General features: G+C 34.4%; 1 protein-coding gene across 1 annotated transcript in view; it reads right to left on the bottom strand.

The window, feature by feature from the left end:
- Window positions 1-7583: 7583 nt before the first annotated feature.
- Window positions 7584-19493, bottom strand: part of LOC116714189 (complexin-2) — a 58485-nt gene continuing 46575 nt past the window's right edge. Inside the window, exons 3-4 of the mRNA XM_032554565.1 lie at window positions 16179-16354; window positions 7584-12685 (exon numbers count right to left, since the gene is read on the bottom strand). Of these exons, the coding sequence (XP_032410456.1) occupies window positions 12491-12685; window positions 16179-16354 (371 nt within the window). The 3' untranslated portion in view covers window positions 7584-12490. The remainder of the gene's footprint in view (window positions 12686-16178; window positions 16355-19493) is intronic.

Here is a 19493-nt window from a genome sequence, read left to right on the forward strand (position 1 = left end):
AATCTATACTAAGTGCTTTTTTATATCCTTGTTCTGTATATCAGTTAATTTAAAAACATTTGCATGGCCATGTATCCTTTCTAGAGAAAAACTTGACACTAAAAAGATGGATGAAGTCGTCTTTAACAGGATTAAAGTGTCTTATTTTCTTCTCTACAGTGTATTTTCAAAAATATGACAAGCATTTTAATAAATAAAATTATTATTATTATTAAAAGTGTATGACATTTAACACTCATTAAACTATTGTATTTCAAGTTGGTATCATTTGTTGATAACTTTCTGAACTGTATTAAAAAAGAAAAGATTTGAAGACTCGCCTGTCATTTAATTACGGTTGGTGTTTAAACGCTCAAGTTTAATCAGGATAATGAAGAATAAACTGAATATGTATGAAGCCGAAGGACAGGTAATATGAAATTATGCAAGTACCAAATGAAATTTAAATGAGCACACTAATTAAATATATGAGGACTTCCTTTATGAGGGCAAGAAATGCCCCAAGAACTGGAAAATATTTTTTTCTGAATGTATTAATGTTGTGCTGAGAGATCTGCTTCACTGCCATTACATTATTTACTTTTAGTTTGCAGTATGATGTAATTAAAGGGCCTAAAACAACAAATTTCTCTGTTTTTGTATCATCAAACAAAGAAGTCCTTTAATTTCCAGATTCTTTGCCAAATCCCTTGTGACTTCACAACACTTGTTGTTTGCAAAACTGGAATCAATCAGCGCAGGTCTAGACATGACGACCAGCAGCTCCCAGAAACAAGATGCAATTTAATCAGCTTCACAGATAGGAAGCTATTCGCTGGGTCACAACCAGAGCCTGAGACCTCTGGAGTTTAATCTGAACTTTAGAAGAAATCCAATTAAGAGCAGCCACTAAAGAGACTAACGAGAGATGGAAATATCCTATGCTACACCTTCTCAGTACAATAAAAACTATATCGTGTTTTCTCACTGTGGCACCTGGGGAAATAAGAGCCATTTGCAGCTGCTATTATCAAAGCCGGGAGTCTCTTTTGTGTGGAGGAAATATGGATCTCTCCCTCGGTACAAAGACTCTTTGTTTATGTGCTTAGTTTGTTTTTCTCAGGTCATATTTGGCTGTTTTCTTTCTCTGGAGGGAGCAGGAGAAAGGTAAGTGTAACAAAGAGATGCTATGGACTAAGAGTGTTTCTGTTTTATACGGTCTGTTGTTGTGAGCGGAGAGCAATTTAAACCTTCACTACAGTTCCCCTTATGACCTTAAATATGGATGTGCAGCCACTTTAGGCTTTATGCCAGAGTGACACTAAAACTTACTGAAAATAACAGCTGGCCTCAAGAATGTTAGGGGTTTGCTACAAAACGAAACAACATGTTCACAAAATTACAATCTACTGGTGTATAAGTAGTTCTGCCTTTTGCTTTTGGGCATAATCTGTGTGAAAGATTTAAGATAAAATTTACTCAAATGCTTATAATTACCTTTTAACTGAGATAAACACAACATAGAAACATTAAAATTCAAAAACTGCACAGTTACCTTCTAATTTCTTTACACTTAATTTTGTAACAAATACAAGTCTATATTGATGATTTATAAGTTAAATTCCTTAACTCCAGCATTGTTTTAGGGACACGGTCAACAGATATATTATGAATCGTAACAAAACTGAGATAGTTTAAAGTTGTGAAAAATGTTTAAAGCATTTTTGATTTATAAAGCAACATCCAAAGCTATGAACTCTGCACTGATTTTGTTTTTCCCCATGCAAATTAAGATATGAGCAGTTTTTGAAAGTCACATCATCAACACCATCTGGGCTTTCACAAATTGGTTGAAGCCACAAAGCATATCATTATTAATGCTTGCAAACGTCTGAATAAGAAGGAACTTTTAAATACACCTAAAATAATCTCTTTTTCTCTGTTTTTGGCATCTAAGGAATACAAAAAGATTTGGTAATTCTTACTGACCGGAAACCGAAACAGGTTTAATCTTGGACAGCGAAAATATACGTATTTAGTCAATATGTAATTTTAAGTAAATATCTGTTTTTCTAAATGTATGTTTGCAATTTTTAAAGAAATGTAATCACTATGTCATCAAATATTCATCACTGTATTGGGATTATGCATCATGAAAGCCCCACAGGTTTCTGAACATAGTTTCTGTGCGTAAACCTTGGTCCATCTCAACATTGTGCATCACTGAGTGTCTTAAATTAGATTGAGACAGTTAGGCAGCTTGCTAAATTTGAATTGTTTTCCAAATGGATCCAAAAACTAAATCTCAAGCCAGGATAAAAGGGCATGTGGGTGGATTAAGGGCTGCAGCTGCAGAGATGGGCTAAGGAGTCCCATATGTTTCAGCTAACAGGCTCAATAAGAGCCAGTGCAATTTTAATAACATGTTTTATTACATTTTTCGAGCCTGCCTTTGCTGCATGGTAAACCTTTCCATCCATAAGTTGATTTAATTTATACCACTCAGTGCCAAAGCTGCTTCAGAATCAAAATTCAGACATCAGGCTTGGAGCACTACTGTCAGTTATATCAAATTTCCATACATGGTGCCAGTTCAATTTTGCAGCTCAGCAGAGCTTAATGCAGAAAGAGCACCTTCTAGGGAAGCAGAGCTTAGATTTAGCTGAATGAACTCCTTTTACATGCAACATATCATGTTTGAAGGGGGAAAAACAAATCTGTAACGTTAAACCAGGAGCGTTTTTTTTTAAACATACAACACTGAGCAAAGGTTTTCGGAAAGGCAGTCAACCAATACTAAAGTTAAAGTTTTTATGGTAATGCATAATTGTGAGTTTATCACAAAGTTTCTGCAAAAGTAGCCCATACCGTTAGTTTTTAAATGACTGCTAACTCCGACCAGAAGGTGGCAGTATTTCTAACTTCTGCTACACTGCTCTCGGTGCCTCACTTGATGTTATGATTTGTGATCGAGTATCACAGATCGAGTATCAAAACGTCACTTTCATACATGAAAGGACAGAGCAAACGTGAACTCACTGTTCTTCATGAGAGTCTGGGAAATTATTTTGCACATTTTACAAGAAGGAAGAGAAGAGAATGGAAAACCTCTTGCAAATACTTCTACAGTTGCTCCACAAATGATGATTTTGATTGCAACAAATCACAGAAACAATCACAAAATCCCAGAGGGACTGATCAAACACTGTTGTTTCACCTTGACAAAATGTCAAAAATCCAACAAGCACAAATGATTTTTCAAAGAACTGTTTAATAAAGTAGTTTATGGTTTGGAGATGACTTATGCATGAATTTTCTCTGCACACATTATTTAATCTTTTGATGCCTACAGCATGATGAGCTGTCACGGTAATAAGGTTTTTCCTATTATTTCTCAGCATAAGTATGAAAAACAAGTGGAAACAACAGTTTCAACAATTTTAATGCTTTTTATTCAGATCTACTCTACACCTAGTTTCCTGGTGACAAGCATAGCAGTGCACGGCTGACAGCTTCACACAACAAAGAGTGTTTAACGCAGATAAGTATTTATAGACTGTACAGAAAGTTCTGTTTACATCTTCATGAGCTTCACCTACAATATTCATACCTTCAGTCTGTGAGGATTTATTTGCAGACAGATAAAGCCAAATTCTTGGCATCATCATGCAGCAGCTAGCAGCTAAGACCCAGGGGAGGAAGGCTCACTAATTGAGGTCAGGAGTTTTCCTTACTGGACATTTAAAATCCGTTTTCAGCTCATTTTGTCTGCACTTTCTAACATGGCGAAATGGAGGACTGTCCCCTTGGAGAGCTGTGTTTAAATTAAATGCCTTACTTTACGTCAAACCTCTTGTCACCAAGGTGGATGGAGAAACAGCTCCCATGTCAATTGCTGATGTGGGTGAGCAACGTCTCAGCTCTACTTTATTCATTAAATAGACCTATAATAGCTTCATCTGAGCTGCTGCAGCTGCTGAGATTTCAAGGCAATGGACTTGTCAATCAGAGTCTCTCTGGGATGCGGTGATAGCTATTCAGGTCCCGTAGATTCAGAGCTGGAGGGCGGAGGAAGAAGCATTTCAAGAGTCACAGCAGTCAAGCAGCTGTCTGATGGAGTTGACATGACTCAGAATATCTCACAAAACTTCATTTGAATAACAACATATGCAAATAAGAGCAGAATCAGCATTCATAGAAAAACACATGTAATGCAGCAATATGTAATAATGTAATAAAACTGGCTTTAAAAATAAAATACTTGAACACATTTTGAATCATTTTGCATTGCCTGAAAAAGAAACTAAAGGACTAAAAGTTTGCCATTTAATGACCAATATTTCATCTACAACATTATCTTTATTAGAAGTCTAATAATTAGGATGAGCACGTAAAGTTAGTCATTGTTTATCTCCACATTATTAAATTATCATTTCTAGAACGTCAAAATAATCAGCGCTAAATTTAATAATGTTATTACATATTCGGCAGAAACTATTGCAAAATATGTTCATTGATTTTATTGCATTTTTCATCATTACATAATGTGAATTAATGGTTTATTACATTTTGAAGCCTGAGTCTACTATATTATTACATATTGTGGCATTAGCCTCTGTGTATCAATTTTCTAATAAAGATATATGAGTTATTATGCATATCGTTTTTTTTTTTGTGATTTTACCCATGAATCTTAAACCAAAAATAAAAAAAATAAAAAAGACTACATAAATGTTGGAAAAAAGATTTACTTGTTACTTGTAACATTTCATAAACATACAGATATTTCTGTATTGCTTTTGGACCTATCAAAGCTTTAGCTTATTCTTCTGATTTTTAGTAGGATTCAGGGTCTTCAGACTGGGATCTATCCATTACAAATGTGCAAAAACATTTGTCACTATTTCATTAATGTCGAAAAACTAAATTTCTCAATTGCTATGTTTTCTTTGAGTAAGAAACGGAACTAAAATCACACCTAAATAAGTTTGTTCATGCTATAAGTCATTAAAAAACATGCTGAGCCATCGTCCTCTACTTTCTGTTGTCTTCTTTGTCGTTTCTGCCAGTAGTCAATGGAAAAGGCAGCTACTAACAATCCGTTCCTTGAACGGATAGTTCTGGCTGAAGACATTGTGTCTATTCAAAGCAAAAACTCAAAACTGAGGCTTCAAAGTGATCGAAATCTAATAAGTAAGATTTTACTGCCAAAATCTGATCACCAAATCCTGTCATCTCAACACAAAAAGAGCAAATTAAGATATTAACAGAAAAGTCTAAATTAACGATTGTGATTGTAATCAACTTTCTCAGCTCCAAAGATAAATTAGTGTCTGGATGGTGCATACCAGCTGGGGTATATGACTGGGAGCCAGTGCCCAGTGGAGAGTGATTAATTGACAGTGACTGTTTCATGTCTACAGGACAGCAATAGAGCTGTGACTTTCCTGCAGCCAGAGTGCTGTTCAGAGAGCACAAAGGCAGCCTGGTCTGAAAAGGCTACCTCAAAGCATGAATACTAATGGAATTGATTTATACCTCCATTTCCTGCTGGGAGACTTGAGGAGGCGGCGCTCTCGTGTGTGTTCAACAGCCTGAAGTGGCGGAAAGGCAGCGGCGCAGTAAAACCACCAGATATATCGCAGTCCTACTGCAGAACGAGCAGCCAGGTCCTGAGCCATTAACAGTGTTCAGTGGAGGTGGATTAGGTGAAAATCAAGGCAATCAGATGGAGAAATGTTGAACTGGAAATGTTGCTGCGTCAACTGGTGTCAAAATGTAAAATGTATGAGAGAAAACTGGTTGCAAATCAGATCATAGTTTAACGTTTTATCTGTCAGTAGATGATAAAAATGCTCATTTTGTTGTTTCACAACCACTATTAAAAACCTTTGTTCATTGTTTGAAATGAGATACATATTAACCTTTACCTACAAATACATGATATTATAGCAAAGTAGCAAAGCAGAATAATTAATCTCTAGTCTATAATGGTTCAATAATTTTCACTTTAAGTTGATAAGATGAATAGAGTTAGCATAACAGCTCTAAAAATAGCTACAGTTAAGCTATGCTAAGCTAAACAGGATAACGACTAGAAAAATTAGCCTGGGTCCTAAACCACTGTAACTAACAAATCTACTGCAAAGTTTTCACATCCTGAACAGAGCCATGTGTTTTGTTTTGTTCATTAAATAGTTTTGTTGTTCAAAATTTTGCCCAGTGTTGTGCATTTAGATTAAATTGCAATTTTAGAGAGCAGTTTGTGTTTCTGCTGTCCCCCCAAAACAAAATAAATCTAGTCACGCTCCTGGTATCACAACACATTCTGACATCTGCTTCATTGCTGTTCCCTGTAGCATTTTTTTAATGCTTTGAACTGCTTTCAAACATCTGGATTTTGGAGTGGTATACACTTTTAGTTTATTGCAATAAAAGCATCCAGTGGTGCCACTAGGAGGCTACTATCAGGGGCAAAAGTTCACCTTAAAGATCCCCAAACTACTCATACCCCAGGCACAATTACACTCAAAGTAATCTTTTAATTCTGCAAACATTATTTGCGATGTGAGAATGACCCAACTAGATGTCCAGGATTTATAGAAAATGTGTGAAGGGAGATAAAGATTAGGGTGATGACAAAGACACTGTCTTGCCTCAAAGACCTAAAGCTCATCACCGAGGATATTTCACCAAAACAGTTTGGAACAGTTATTTTCACACCTGTACCTGCAAATGTGAAAAGAATATAACAGAATGTTCCCTCCTCACAAGTAGCAATAAAACCAAGTTTAATCTAGAATAAAAAAAACAAAAACATTTTGAAGCAAGAACATTATAACACTCTAGTTTTAGTCCATTGGCTAATCTTAATTAAAGTTAGATTAATAAGATAAAGAAGAAGAATTTGCAAGGTTATAGCTCAAATTAAAACTGCTTATGGTTTATTTTCACAAATATTAAAACTCATATTAATTTGCTAGACATATTTCTATTTAATTTTGCATAAGTGCAAATAACAGCCTTCCCATTTGACAAATCTATTTTGCATAGGGGGAGCTGTATGATTTATTCAACATCTGTTGCAGCAGACAGTAAGAAATATTTAGTTTCATCCAGTGCAAGGAACAACACATGGAGCCTAATTCATCATGCATAAGAAAATGCTTTTATTTTTACTGTGTTTATATGATTTACTGGGTTGACTTGTCTGCAACACAAGATTAAAAGGTAATTTTCACAGTAGAAATAAATAACTTCCAATCTGGGCTAAAATTGCCATTTTATGAACAATTTAAGGGATCTTAGAAATAACAAAAATCTCACAAATAATAAAAAGCTAATTTAAAATTCAAAACTGATTACCTAACCATTGGCATAACAATCAATTAATTTTCTGAGCAGAAATAAACCAAATTTAAAGAGTAATCCATAATCCTTGCCTGGCATTTGAATTTTTGGATATTCTCATATCAAAGACCCACTTAGAACAAAAAGCTTATATGGCAGAGATGCTAATTTTATCTGTTTGATGTCCGTGTAATCACTGTGAGACAATCACAAGTCAAGTCTCTCTTCAGTCATGATTTGAACGACACACTGCATTCTGTTTACAGCCCTTTTCACTTTTATTGATGTTAAAATCCCAGTTAAAAGAAAAAATAAAGCCATGCCGAGAATGAAAAACAGTATTTACTGACAGACACATTTACATGTGGTTTACACTAAATGTTGTACTGATCGTCATGCAATGGGATGGACCACAACTGTAAGGCTAAGTCCTAGTCTCAGAAATGTAGAGTGATTTTTTACCAGAAAGCAGAAATACCAGTGGTTCCAAAACCAAACACATAAACTGCAAAAGCATAACATCTTACTGAGAAATTTTGATCTAGTTGAAATAAGAGAAAATGTACTTTTTCTCAAGAAATATGAGCTTGTTTAAAGTCAATAACTCCTTAATATTGAAAAAGTACTTGTTCTATTGGAAAATTATGGGGAAAATGTCTACCAATAGAACTAATGCATTTTCATCAATATTAAGAAATTATTCACTTAAAACAACCGCTCATATCCTGCTGAAAAAAATGCTTCTAAGTTAGTTTTCTCTTATTTCAAGTATACTAAAATATTTGTAGACCAAAATTATGTGGCAAGATTTTGTGTTTTTGCAGTGTGCTTTTTAACAGTTTGAATGCAGAAACACAAGACTATAAAAAATTATATGAAATCACTTTATTCTCAGTGTGCGGTGATTCCACTTTTGCAGGAAAGTTACATATTGAAATATTTGTCTAAAATAGCATGCAGTGAGGCTAACAGGTGGAGCTTTGAAACACAGAGGACACGAAACGTTTATATCCACAACCTTGCCTACATCGCACACCAAAAGCATGCATACACTTTTGTCAACACATAAGGAGGATACAGAGAGGAAGAGGCTGGGAGAAAGGTGAGGAGATTTTTGCAGTACAAAATAATGCAGCAAATAAACATATTTCTTTTTTTTTTCCTTTACTCAGAATACCAGCCACCAGCGGACAGAAAACAGGACTGACAACGGACAGGGAGAAAAAACGGCACCAGAAATAGCATCTCCTCAGCACATACAGAACAGAGAAAAGACAGATGCAAGAAGAGAGAAACGTCAGACAGTTACATTCAAGTCACATCAAAGGATTATTCTTCTAGAAGCCATGTTATTCATATTCAGGCAGTTTTTAAAACCTACTAATGAGTGCACGAGTGACATAAATAGGTGACTTTCAACTTTTGTGGGCTTTTGACTCAACATTCACAAAATGGCAACATATTGAGTTCCTCCAGGGCTTGGGCAGTTTGTTTGGGCAGCAGGAGAGCAATCAATTTTCTATTTATAAGATAATGATAAAAATGTTTATGACTGTATTTGGTGGAATATTAGATGCAGACAGTGATTGGGTTTTATTAATTTGAAAAATACTTTTGAATACACATGATTTTTGCTAAGATGTTGTTGCTTGGCATCATTCACAAGGGCAGTAATTGTAGCTTTCTAAAATATTTTAAGACCAAACGTGATAAAATTAAATGTCACCGTGGCCTAAGTTGCTAGCAGTAAGAAAAACAGCTCACTAGCGATCAGACTTTTCATTTTAAGGCAGTGATTGAAGTTTCTAACAAATCTGGGATTGAAGATATTCTAAAATAAAAGTTAGCATATTTTCGAAACTTTCAGAAGAAATGACAAAATATCTTTACTAGTTCAATTAGATGCTGATATAGCATCTAGCTAAACTAGCTAACAAAGAACTTAAAGGCAATACTTGTAACTTTCTTTTTTAGATCAGGCAGTTTTCACTATTAGCAAGGGCTTTATCAAGGGCAGGATTAGTAGCTATCTAGCCGGGCAAAAGATTCAAAAATCATAGTTAATTGTCTATGTACTTACTTTCCATCAATCAAAATGTTACAAGCGACAGGACTGCTTGATTTAAGGGAGTAAGTAAAGTTTCTAAAATATTCCCGGGCTAAGGATTTTGTTAAATTAAAGTTACTATGTGTTAACTGGCTTGCCATCAATAAAGTAGGATGCCAGAAATGAAACTACTTTATTAAAGACATGAATTTATGTTAATAAAATACCTGTAGACCAACCATAAAAACTTGTTCACAACAAAACAAAAAGTTTTGTTGTGAACAATAAAGCTAGGTTGCTAGCTCAGTAGTTTAAGTTTTGTTGCTTGGGAACTTATTCAAGGCAGGAATTGTATCTTTTAAAACTTTTAAAAATCAAATGCTATAATAGAGCAACTTGCTTGCTTTAAATAAAGCTAGGTTTTGCTAGCTAAACCCAATTTAGATAAGCTTAGCTAAACCTAGGTTTAACCAACTAGCTAACCCTAGTTTCTAGCTAGCCGTGAAACTGGAGTTTATGCCATCAGAATCCATCAGGTTTAAATGCAAACATATTAAATATGACTTCCTTTTTTAACTTTTATGTCACTGCTTAGCAGTATTTTAGGTAGCCCAACTACTATTTAGCTGAATGTATTCAAAACTAATAGTAGCTGTTGACAAGCTAAGTTGTTAGCAATGAAACTAATATGTCTTTATATTGACGGTAATTCAACAACAGCTGTAGTTAACGGCTACTAATCAAACATCAAGCTATAATACCTGAGAATTTACTAAAACAAAAATGAAAGCTCTTTTACTAAATCTGCTATCAACATCACTATTCTTTGGTATAATTAAATAACTGCTCCCTAACATGGCAACAACTATCAAATGGTTGACTGCTAACGTAATGTTGCCACAGCTGCCGGCAGTTTACAAATGCAATGAAGTCACAAGACGTTAAAGGAATGTGCTCTATGGGTGGCATTATGCCAGTGTTGTGTGTTATATTGTATCTGAAATAATTATACAGTTTACAAAACACAAAAAAACTAAACCCTTTATAGAAGAAACAGGAATACACAAGTTCTGCAACATCGAGGCAAAATGTGTGGTTTTTAAAACCTCAGCTACAACTACACCTACTGTGCCCAAGTGGATCACAAAACATTCAGTAAAAAAAATCTACCACAATATCTAAGTTACTGTTTTCAAAAGCACATTGATGATTACAGAGATTTGATTTTGGACTTTCTGTACATGGCAGCTAATATTACCCTTTAATTGGCATTGGCACACATCTCATCTGTTTAACCGTAGATTGGAGTCAATCTTCAATTTTTGACTTATAAAAGCACAAATAGTTTAAGGTTTACATTGTGATGTAGTAGTCTAAAAGGCAAAGAAGGAGCTGACTGAGGCCTACTGCAATTATCTGCAATTAAGTAGGTGGATTACCAGCATAAATCTGGTGGAATGTCAGAAATATCTGGAATGTTCGACAAGACACTCTGGAATGAAGTAAAATTAAAAACAAAGGCATAGAAAAGAATTTGTACAAGTATTTGAATTTGTGCAGCTATTTCCTAGCACAACAGACCAGAATCTGTCGGAATGTTAAATATTTTGCCTTGTTGGGCCATGAAGCTTTGTGAATCATTTCTCATTGTGTTAGCCTTCCTCATTACAGTGAACGGTTTGTGAATTCCAGTTGATGAACGCTCATGTGATTAAAACACTTTTACGACATGAAGCAAATTGTCCCACCTTCCCTCTTTAAATAAATGTGTCTGACCTACAAAACTTTCACTGTTACAGTACGTTGACACGTGTGTGCCGTTAACATCGACTAACACATTTAGGGGTAACTTTGAAACACAAAACAATGAAGATTGTCTGTTATTGCTGATTTGGGACTTCACTCCCGTTTGTTAAACCAACAGACACAGGACAACTTCATTTTGAACAATATATTGCACTATTGTCACTGTCTGTTCACATATAGTGTGTACACAACATAGTTGTGTTTGTGAAGTTTCTATTCTTTTTTTTTTACATTAAAATAAAAGAAGAAAACACAAAGATATTACACGTAGCTTCAAATTAACCAGCCAGGTAAAGTTTTTACACGTCTTGATTCAAAAGAAGACTAAATAACACTGGCAAAAACAGAGTTTTCTAAGCCACAATCAAATATAATGTAACCAGTGAACTTTTTGAATTTATATAATTTTACCCTCCTGTTTTAAAACAAGTTTTACATATAGAGAAAATATTTCTCCATGGAAGAACCTTTTGAACAATCAGTTATCTCCTAATGTACAGTGAAGTTGAATGAAATGTTTTAATTAAATAATTTATTGCCTGAAATACCAACATCTTCTCTTTCATGACTACAATTTAAATCAGTATATGCACATCGCCTCGTAGGTATTAAATGCATGCATACAAAATAAACAAATTTGTCTCAATAGAAATAAATTCCTTCACTTCACAAACTTACTTGACTTTGTTTTTACACATTTAAAATGTCATGTTCATATTTCACATTCACATAATAATCAATTTAAGGGTGAATGGCCACAACGAAGAACCAATAAAAAAAATGCATGTATCTCTGTACACTATGTATCAAAAACTAGCAGGAACATAAAAGGAAAATGAAAATTTTAATTAAATTTGATATGATTTGGATAATTCCCTACAAGTTAAAAATATGGCTTATACTCTTAGTAATCTTGTTATATATCATATTTCACTCATATATAGTACTCTTTTATATTATTTACAAACAAAAAAGTGGCTGTCGGCAATGTTTGAACTTATTCTGAGAAATGGATTGAAAAGATGTTAAATAAAGTGATATATGTAGGTGTTTTTGTACTTTTTAAACAGGATAACTGATTCTCTTGTCATGATATTAAAAGTATGAATCACTGTCTGAGATTGGATAGTTCAGCTCAAAGACAAAATCATGGCACACTGCGTAATTCCAGGACACTTAGTATTTGGTTTGATGGGATTGGACAAGTGTGAAGAATAGTGTGACGGCAGGTTGAAGTGGGACAGGCTGGTACAGCATTAATTAGAAGGATTTTGTAAGAAGTTAACCATATTTCCAAGCAAAACCCTGTTACTTTTTATTGAACATATCCATCAGAGGGGCTGGAATGAATTTCATGACAGTATCCACGATGCTCTCCTCTTCCTCCTCATCGCCGCAGCCGGTGGGGACGGCCTTTTTAGGGCGGGTAAGGCTGCCCTCTGAGGCCTGCTCCATGGCAGCGGCAGCCTCGGCTTCCTTCTCCTCCTTCTTCTTGATGCCATACTGCAGAAACAAGAAAGGAAAAATGACGCAGCAGGGCCAGACTTTAATAACATTTTGCCATTTGTCTTTAAAGAACTGGCTTTTGTTCATGTCTTGGTTTTTTGAAACCCATGTACTGTAATTGAAAATGTGTAGTTAACCACTTTGCATTGCTACATATTTTAAAGAATACTCATAAAAGAGGTTGAATGTCACATATTGATTTATCTATGTTTTTTATTGTCTGAAAATTGTATTTTTACACCTTGTTTCCATTGTGATTTTTATTTGCAAGACGGTTTATGAAAATATCAGGGATTATAACCATTACTCAAACAAAAACAACTATCAGCTACTGTATGTCCAGTTGGCGCCTATGTGGTATTGAATAATTGAAGTAGTTTTTGTCATTCCATTTACTCTTTGTTAGGGTCACTTAATGCTCTAGACATTGTTTCCGACTAGTATACTTGTTTTCTGATGGCTACTTCCAGCAGACTTTTTCTTAACTGTAACTCTTTATTTTTCTTTTAAATATGCCTAATTAATGATAAAATCTTAGATATAATATAAATATAGGATTGAGGAAAATAAATCTGTACTTAGCAGTCAGTAGCAGCTACATTTAAAGTTAACACATGGAGGCTATGGACCCTTTGCATGTTATTGTTTACATCTGGAAATTTTGCGCATGCGCATAAAGCTGGAGGGCTATTCTTTTCCATGCCGTCCATAGCCGCGATGCCCCGGGAGAACAATAACGTTAACTAAATGAAACCTGGAGATGTAAGTTTTATTGATTCAGAGCAGCAGAGGTAAAAATGGCGCAGAAAAACAGTTAAAGACCAACTATTTTTTCTTGCTCTCTGTGTCGGCTGCGCTACGCAGACTCGTTGCCGTAGCAACTGACAACAACGCTACTTTATGTTTCACGATTCAACACCAAAAGAACATTCAAACATTTCCCACACAATGTGGGAAATGTTTGAATGTTTTTCAAACAGTGTAACGGACATTCAGTCCGTTGCACTTTTGTGTTTTTAGGCTTGATATCTATTTTGCGAATATTAATAAGTGCTCGTTTTGGTAGATGAGCTACCGCTGCTAGTAGCTAAGCTAACACTGCGGTGGTTGATTAGCTCATCTAAACAGGTGCTCTACTGACGATCTGTCAGCGTTGGTGTTTTTTTAAAATTTTTTTTAACTGAACCGAAACAAACCAAATTCCTCGTCTACATGTTACGGTTGTTAAAGTCAAGCAAACATAACATAACTTCTCCCTCACTATTTTTTTCTGTTTCTAAAAGCTTTTTCCTGACCTTGTTATAGTTGTCCTAGTGTAGCAAAGCACTGCGTCCCTTTTTCTTTTATATATATCACACGTACATTTAAGACTTATGTTAAGTTGACAACTTGACAGCTAAAACCAACGGTAGTCATTCCTTCTGTCCAAGTGCTTTGACCCAAAAAGTTTTGAGATTCAACATATAACTTGGGAAGTGTTTCTAACAGCGAAAGGCCACTGAAGCAATTGTTTATTGATATATTTGCTGGAGATCTTCTCTTTACTTCTCCCTCATGCTGCTTTAACTCGACCTCCTCCAATCTGTCTTGTTCGTCTCTCTCTCTCGCTCTCAGGCTTATTCCAAAGCAACAAAAGGCTTGCATCAGTTAAAAGTGAAGACCGTCAAGCTTAGTCAGCGCCTCTCCACAGCATAAAGTCAAACACTTCCCGAAGACTCGCTGTCAAACCACACTTTATCTCTCATCTTGTTTCCCCCTTCCCTGTTTACGCTGTGGAGTTCAGAGGAGATTCTCCAACTCTTCAAAGAGTCTTCCTGTCAAACATTTAATGCATTATTAGCAGTGTCAAGAGTAATATTTTACCAGAAGCGTGAAACACCTGTAGAGGATAATTAAATATTAATCATAAATCTTTGCAGTTTGAAATATCAGTAAACAAAACCAATAATTTTAGTGTTTTTTAAAGCCTTTAAGGTTCTAACTTCACTTTTATGCATAGATAAGAAAATTTGAACTAATAATCTTGCTATGAAGCAGTTTCTTTTAAGGGAAAATTGAATTTAAAATAAATTTGGAAATTATTATGATGGAGTGATGTGATGTTGAATAAGCTGATGTTTTGTTGTGTATTTTTTGTTTATTTTTTGTGTATTTGAAATGTGTCAGGTGCTAATCAGCTAATTTTGTTTTTACATGATTAGGAGACATAAGTTTATTATTTTTTCTGCTCCTTTTCATTCACTACTTATTTTAGTTGTGACGTCAACTATTCGTATTGAGAGGATTGAATAAAAAAAACAATTCAATGATTTAGATTATAAATTAGACAATATTTGCTTTTCATTCTTTGCAAAAATAAAAAAGGCTCAATCTTACTGGATGATTAAGATGGGCTTAGCTCTACTAGCCCACCAGCTGTCCCTGAATGTATCTCATCTACTGTTAAAATATACAGACTTTATTAAAATTGAATAATTTTATCAAATTTTAACATCTGATCAAGAAACTACAGCCTGAAGGAATTGTATTTCACTAAACATTTGTTTATTTACTTTTTTCCAATATGTTCAAAAAAGAAAAACATCATGAAGCATAATGTCAAAACTTTTGCTTTACATATTGAAGGTAGTGGGTGGAAGTGTAAACTTAAATCAATATTCCCACTCTTTATCCACCTACATAACCTTATGTTTATTACATATATAATTCATACTTAAATTTGCAAATGGCAAAACTCTGCTTCTTTGTCAAACAATTTTTGAATGTTTTTCAGTCATTTGTGGATTTGTAAAGAGTCAATTAATTTGAATACTTTCAATTTTACATAAAGTGTGTTTTCTAAATATTCCTCTTTATGGATTACTCTTATTTTCTAATAATATTAATTCTTACACTGCAGATTTGTAATTATTGCTCCAGATCTCTGCACAATAACTTTAGATTAGTGAGCAATAGAGCACATAAAATGCTTTTTACAGGATTAAATTGTAGCTGCTGGAGCTACCATCTATGGCAGGCTCAGCTTTCTGAGATAATTTTGGTAATTTATTATTTTTGACTGGACATCAGCCCCACACAGTGTAACTGCGAGGAGGCTGCCAAATCTAATGCAGACAGGTAAAATCAACTATGGTTTCTTTTTCCCTTGCAAGTTCTTGCTGTCAGTTTCAGCAGGAGATGGGATGGAAAACATGTTTTTATTCTGCCTAGAAAGAAAATCAGCCATGTTTGCGTTTGCAGACCCTTGGATGCAAAAATCTGTGGCAGTAAATTATGACCAGGGATGGGGCCAAAAAATACCTATAGCTAATTTAAATTAATAAATAAAGGAGTTGAATGACAAATTTATTGCACTGAATCAAAAGAATTGAGGAAAATATCTTCTGTTTTATTATTTCTTTTATTTTTTGGTAAAGAATTGTAATTTTAAGCTCTTTATTTCACATTTTGACCAAAAACATACGGAAAATGTCCAGATGTATTTCCTGACCTTGTCCCTGATGCCCTGTCGGATGTTTTCTCTCTCTGCCTCCATTCTTGCATATTTCGCCTTCCTCTCCTCTTCTTGTTGCCTCAGTGCTTCTTGTCTCTCCTCCTCTTTCTTCTGAGCATCAGGGTCCTTCTCCTCCTCCCCACCAAGCATTTTGCCCATGTCTTTAGTGGCCCCTGTTGACAGAAGTAGCAGAAAAGAGACGGTCACTTCAATGAAATAAATAAACAATTCTTATTTTCGTTGCTGCAAAACTAGGTACATCTAATAGTTGGATAACTGAATAGAAATGATTTTGTATTTCAAATTTCAAGCCGGTAAAACAGCAGCACTATCTCCCTTTGACAGAAAGCTGCAGCAATAGATGGAACAAGTGCCACAATCACGACCCAGAGATAAGAGACGCTGTAATTTCACTAACAATTCTCTTGATTGCTTTGTTGTCCTTTGTCATCTCTGACAGAAATTTATATTCTCATGCAAAGTGTACACTTTGACCTTGGATCAAGGCCTGAACAAAAGGCTGTTGAAATACAATAACAAGGGCCCATTGCAACTCAACTTGTTGCTAATTTATGAATATAATACACACTACAGTATGTGCTAACATCAAGTTTGTTGTCGTAATATGATAAAATATTAAGCATCTTATGAATACTTTTGCAAGGAAGTGTTTCAGTTGTCTTGAAATTGTTAGGATATTTTTTAATGAAGTGCTATCTTATCGCATCAATCCAAAACTTGAAATTAAATGTAGTTTATTGTTGATGATGCAATCATTTCTCAGATTAAAGAGATACCAGAGAGCTGAGCAAATGAAGTCATTACTCTGAGTTTAGGCTTACGAAAACATCCACAGGCAGTTTTAAAGCTGTCATGAACCAATCTATCCTCACTAAGAAAACATCTTCTGTTTGCTACAGGCACCAGCTGACATGGCTGATCTGTGTGTTTTTATTTAGGGATTATTTTTATGCTTGATCGAGGAAATTAAAATTTTATGTTTATTATGAGGTGTGAAGATGGGACAACATGATTGAAGTCAGAATTTTTATTAAACATATAAATATTTGGCTTGTGTGCACTGCCAGAGGTATCACAGTAAGATTATTATTTATTTATTTATTTACATTGAAATAAATAATTTCTGTAAAGGGTCCATATTTTATATGAGTGTGAGAAGCCATATCTCTCATATAGATGTCAAGAAACAATATATATGCGTTATGGGTGCATCTTAAACATTTCTCACTTTTTAATCAACAATCAATAAAATTTAATTGAAGAGCACAAAATAAGTCTCATATATATATATATATATATATATATATATATATATATATATATATATATATATATATATATATATATATATATACAGTATATATATACTGTATATATATACAGTACAGACCAAACGTTTGGACACACAGTTGTGTCCAAACATTTGGTCTGTAGTGTATATATATATATATATATATATATATATATATATATATATATATATATATATATATTTCATCGATCATACACACACACACCTCTATATGTATATATTCCACTAAATATTGATTTCTGAACTCTTCCTGGGTTATAACATTAATGTTGTTTCTAAATGAATATGAACTTGTTTTCTTTGCATTATTTGAGGTCTGAAAGCTCTGCATCTTTTTTGTTACTTTGACCATTTCTCATTTTCTGCAAATAAATACAAACATTTTGTTTGCAATTTCAGAGACATGTTGTCAGCAGTTCATAGAATAAAATAATAATTTTCATTTTACTCAAAAATATACCTATAACAAGTAAAATCAGAGAAACAGATCATTTAAGGTGGTCTCTTAAATTTTTCCAGAGCTGTATATATATCAAATATATTTGATTTTCAACATCAAATATAATAAATATTTCATGTTAAGGTCTTACCAAGCTTGCGGTAAAGCTAAATCTGAAAAATATTCCTGCAAATTTGAGAAATAGAGTTTACAGGATATGTTATTACATTTTCTGAGTTTGTTATTTTTGGTTCTGTGGTCTCACTGGGTCGACTGGCAAAGTTTTAAACTGGAAGTATCCAGTCCGACAGCTACACAGACTTATTTGAAGAGTCAGTCTGCATGCTGAGCTCGCTGCCTTCTCTTGGGACTCTGTGCGCTCTTACTCTTGAGATATTGGCTCTTCTTTCCGGCTCAATGGCTGGAAACAAGGCAGTGCTTTAAGAGTGGTCAGACGAATCCTGAACCCTTGTCTCTGCACTCAATTCCAACCCACAGAAAAAGAAGAGATTATAATGAGAACTGGGCCTTCTTGAGTACGCTGGGCAAATTTGAAATCCATCCCACTCCCATAATAACCTCAGTCCGGCACTCTTCTTGTCTTTATTAGGGCCTTTGTCTTCACCTCGGTCTCTGCATGTCTCTGGTGTAGAGACTTGCAAAGTCTCTGGAGGAAGAACTCAAAGGCAGAGACATCTGGCTTTGCATGGAAATTGATGAGACATTTCTAACCTTGAGGTTCCCTGCTGACGTCTTGAGCTTGCCATATTGTACCAGGACAAGCCCCAGTCATTCATGAGGGGACTGCTAATTAATTTTTATATAAAAAATATATTCTTTCATGAGTCTGAACCAGCATATTTTAGCCTGATAATAACGTGTACAGTGGATTAATCTTTTCACAGATTATATATATTATTATTATTCTGTCACAACATAATGACAGCTTTAATAAATAAGTAAAAAATATTTTTTTTTAATAAAAGTTACATTCTGCAGTTTTAATAGTAGGATAATTCAATCACTTTTCCAACATTATATTAATTTACTTCTTTGCCTCAATCTTAGAGTTAGCAGACATTCCTAATAAATATTGATCACAAAAATCTTCAAAAATGTTGTGAGGATGATTTTCAGACTTTCTGTTTATTAGTTCATGAGAGAAAAATCACATATATGTAAAATGAATCAATACATATTTTATATAAAACCTTTAATAGCTGCTCTGAAATAAATAAAAGTAAGTTTAACATGAACAGCAGCAGATTTTGCCATTAAAAAAGCACTTCCTATGTTTGTATCTAAAATAATGAACATGGTGAGGGAAAAAAAATGGATGACTAAAGAAAAGCATTACTTGAGCCACAGAAAGGATTCATTTCGGTCAGAAACTACAATTTGATTATTTAGTTTCTATAAATGTGTGGTAAAGTTGCTCATGTTGTTTTGTTAAACTCTCAGTAGATTCTGTCTCCGTTTTCTGCCGCTGTCTCAATCTCATTATTCTGGTTAATCACACACTTTGCATGTAGTCACCAAG

The sequence above is a fragment of the Xiphophorus hellerii genome, chromosome 23 (genome assembly GCF_003331165.1).
Source record: "Xiphophorus hellerii strain 12219 chromosome 23, Xiphophorus_hellerii-4.1, whole genome shotgun sequence".
NCBI lineage: Eukaryota > Metazoa > Chordata > Actinopteri > Cyprinodontiformes > Poeciliidae > Xiphophorus > Xiphophorus hellerii.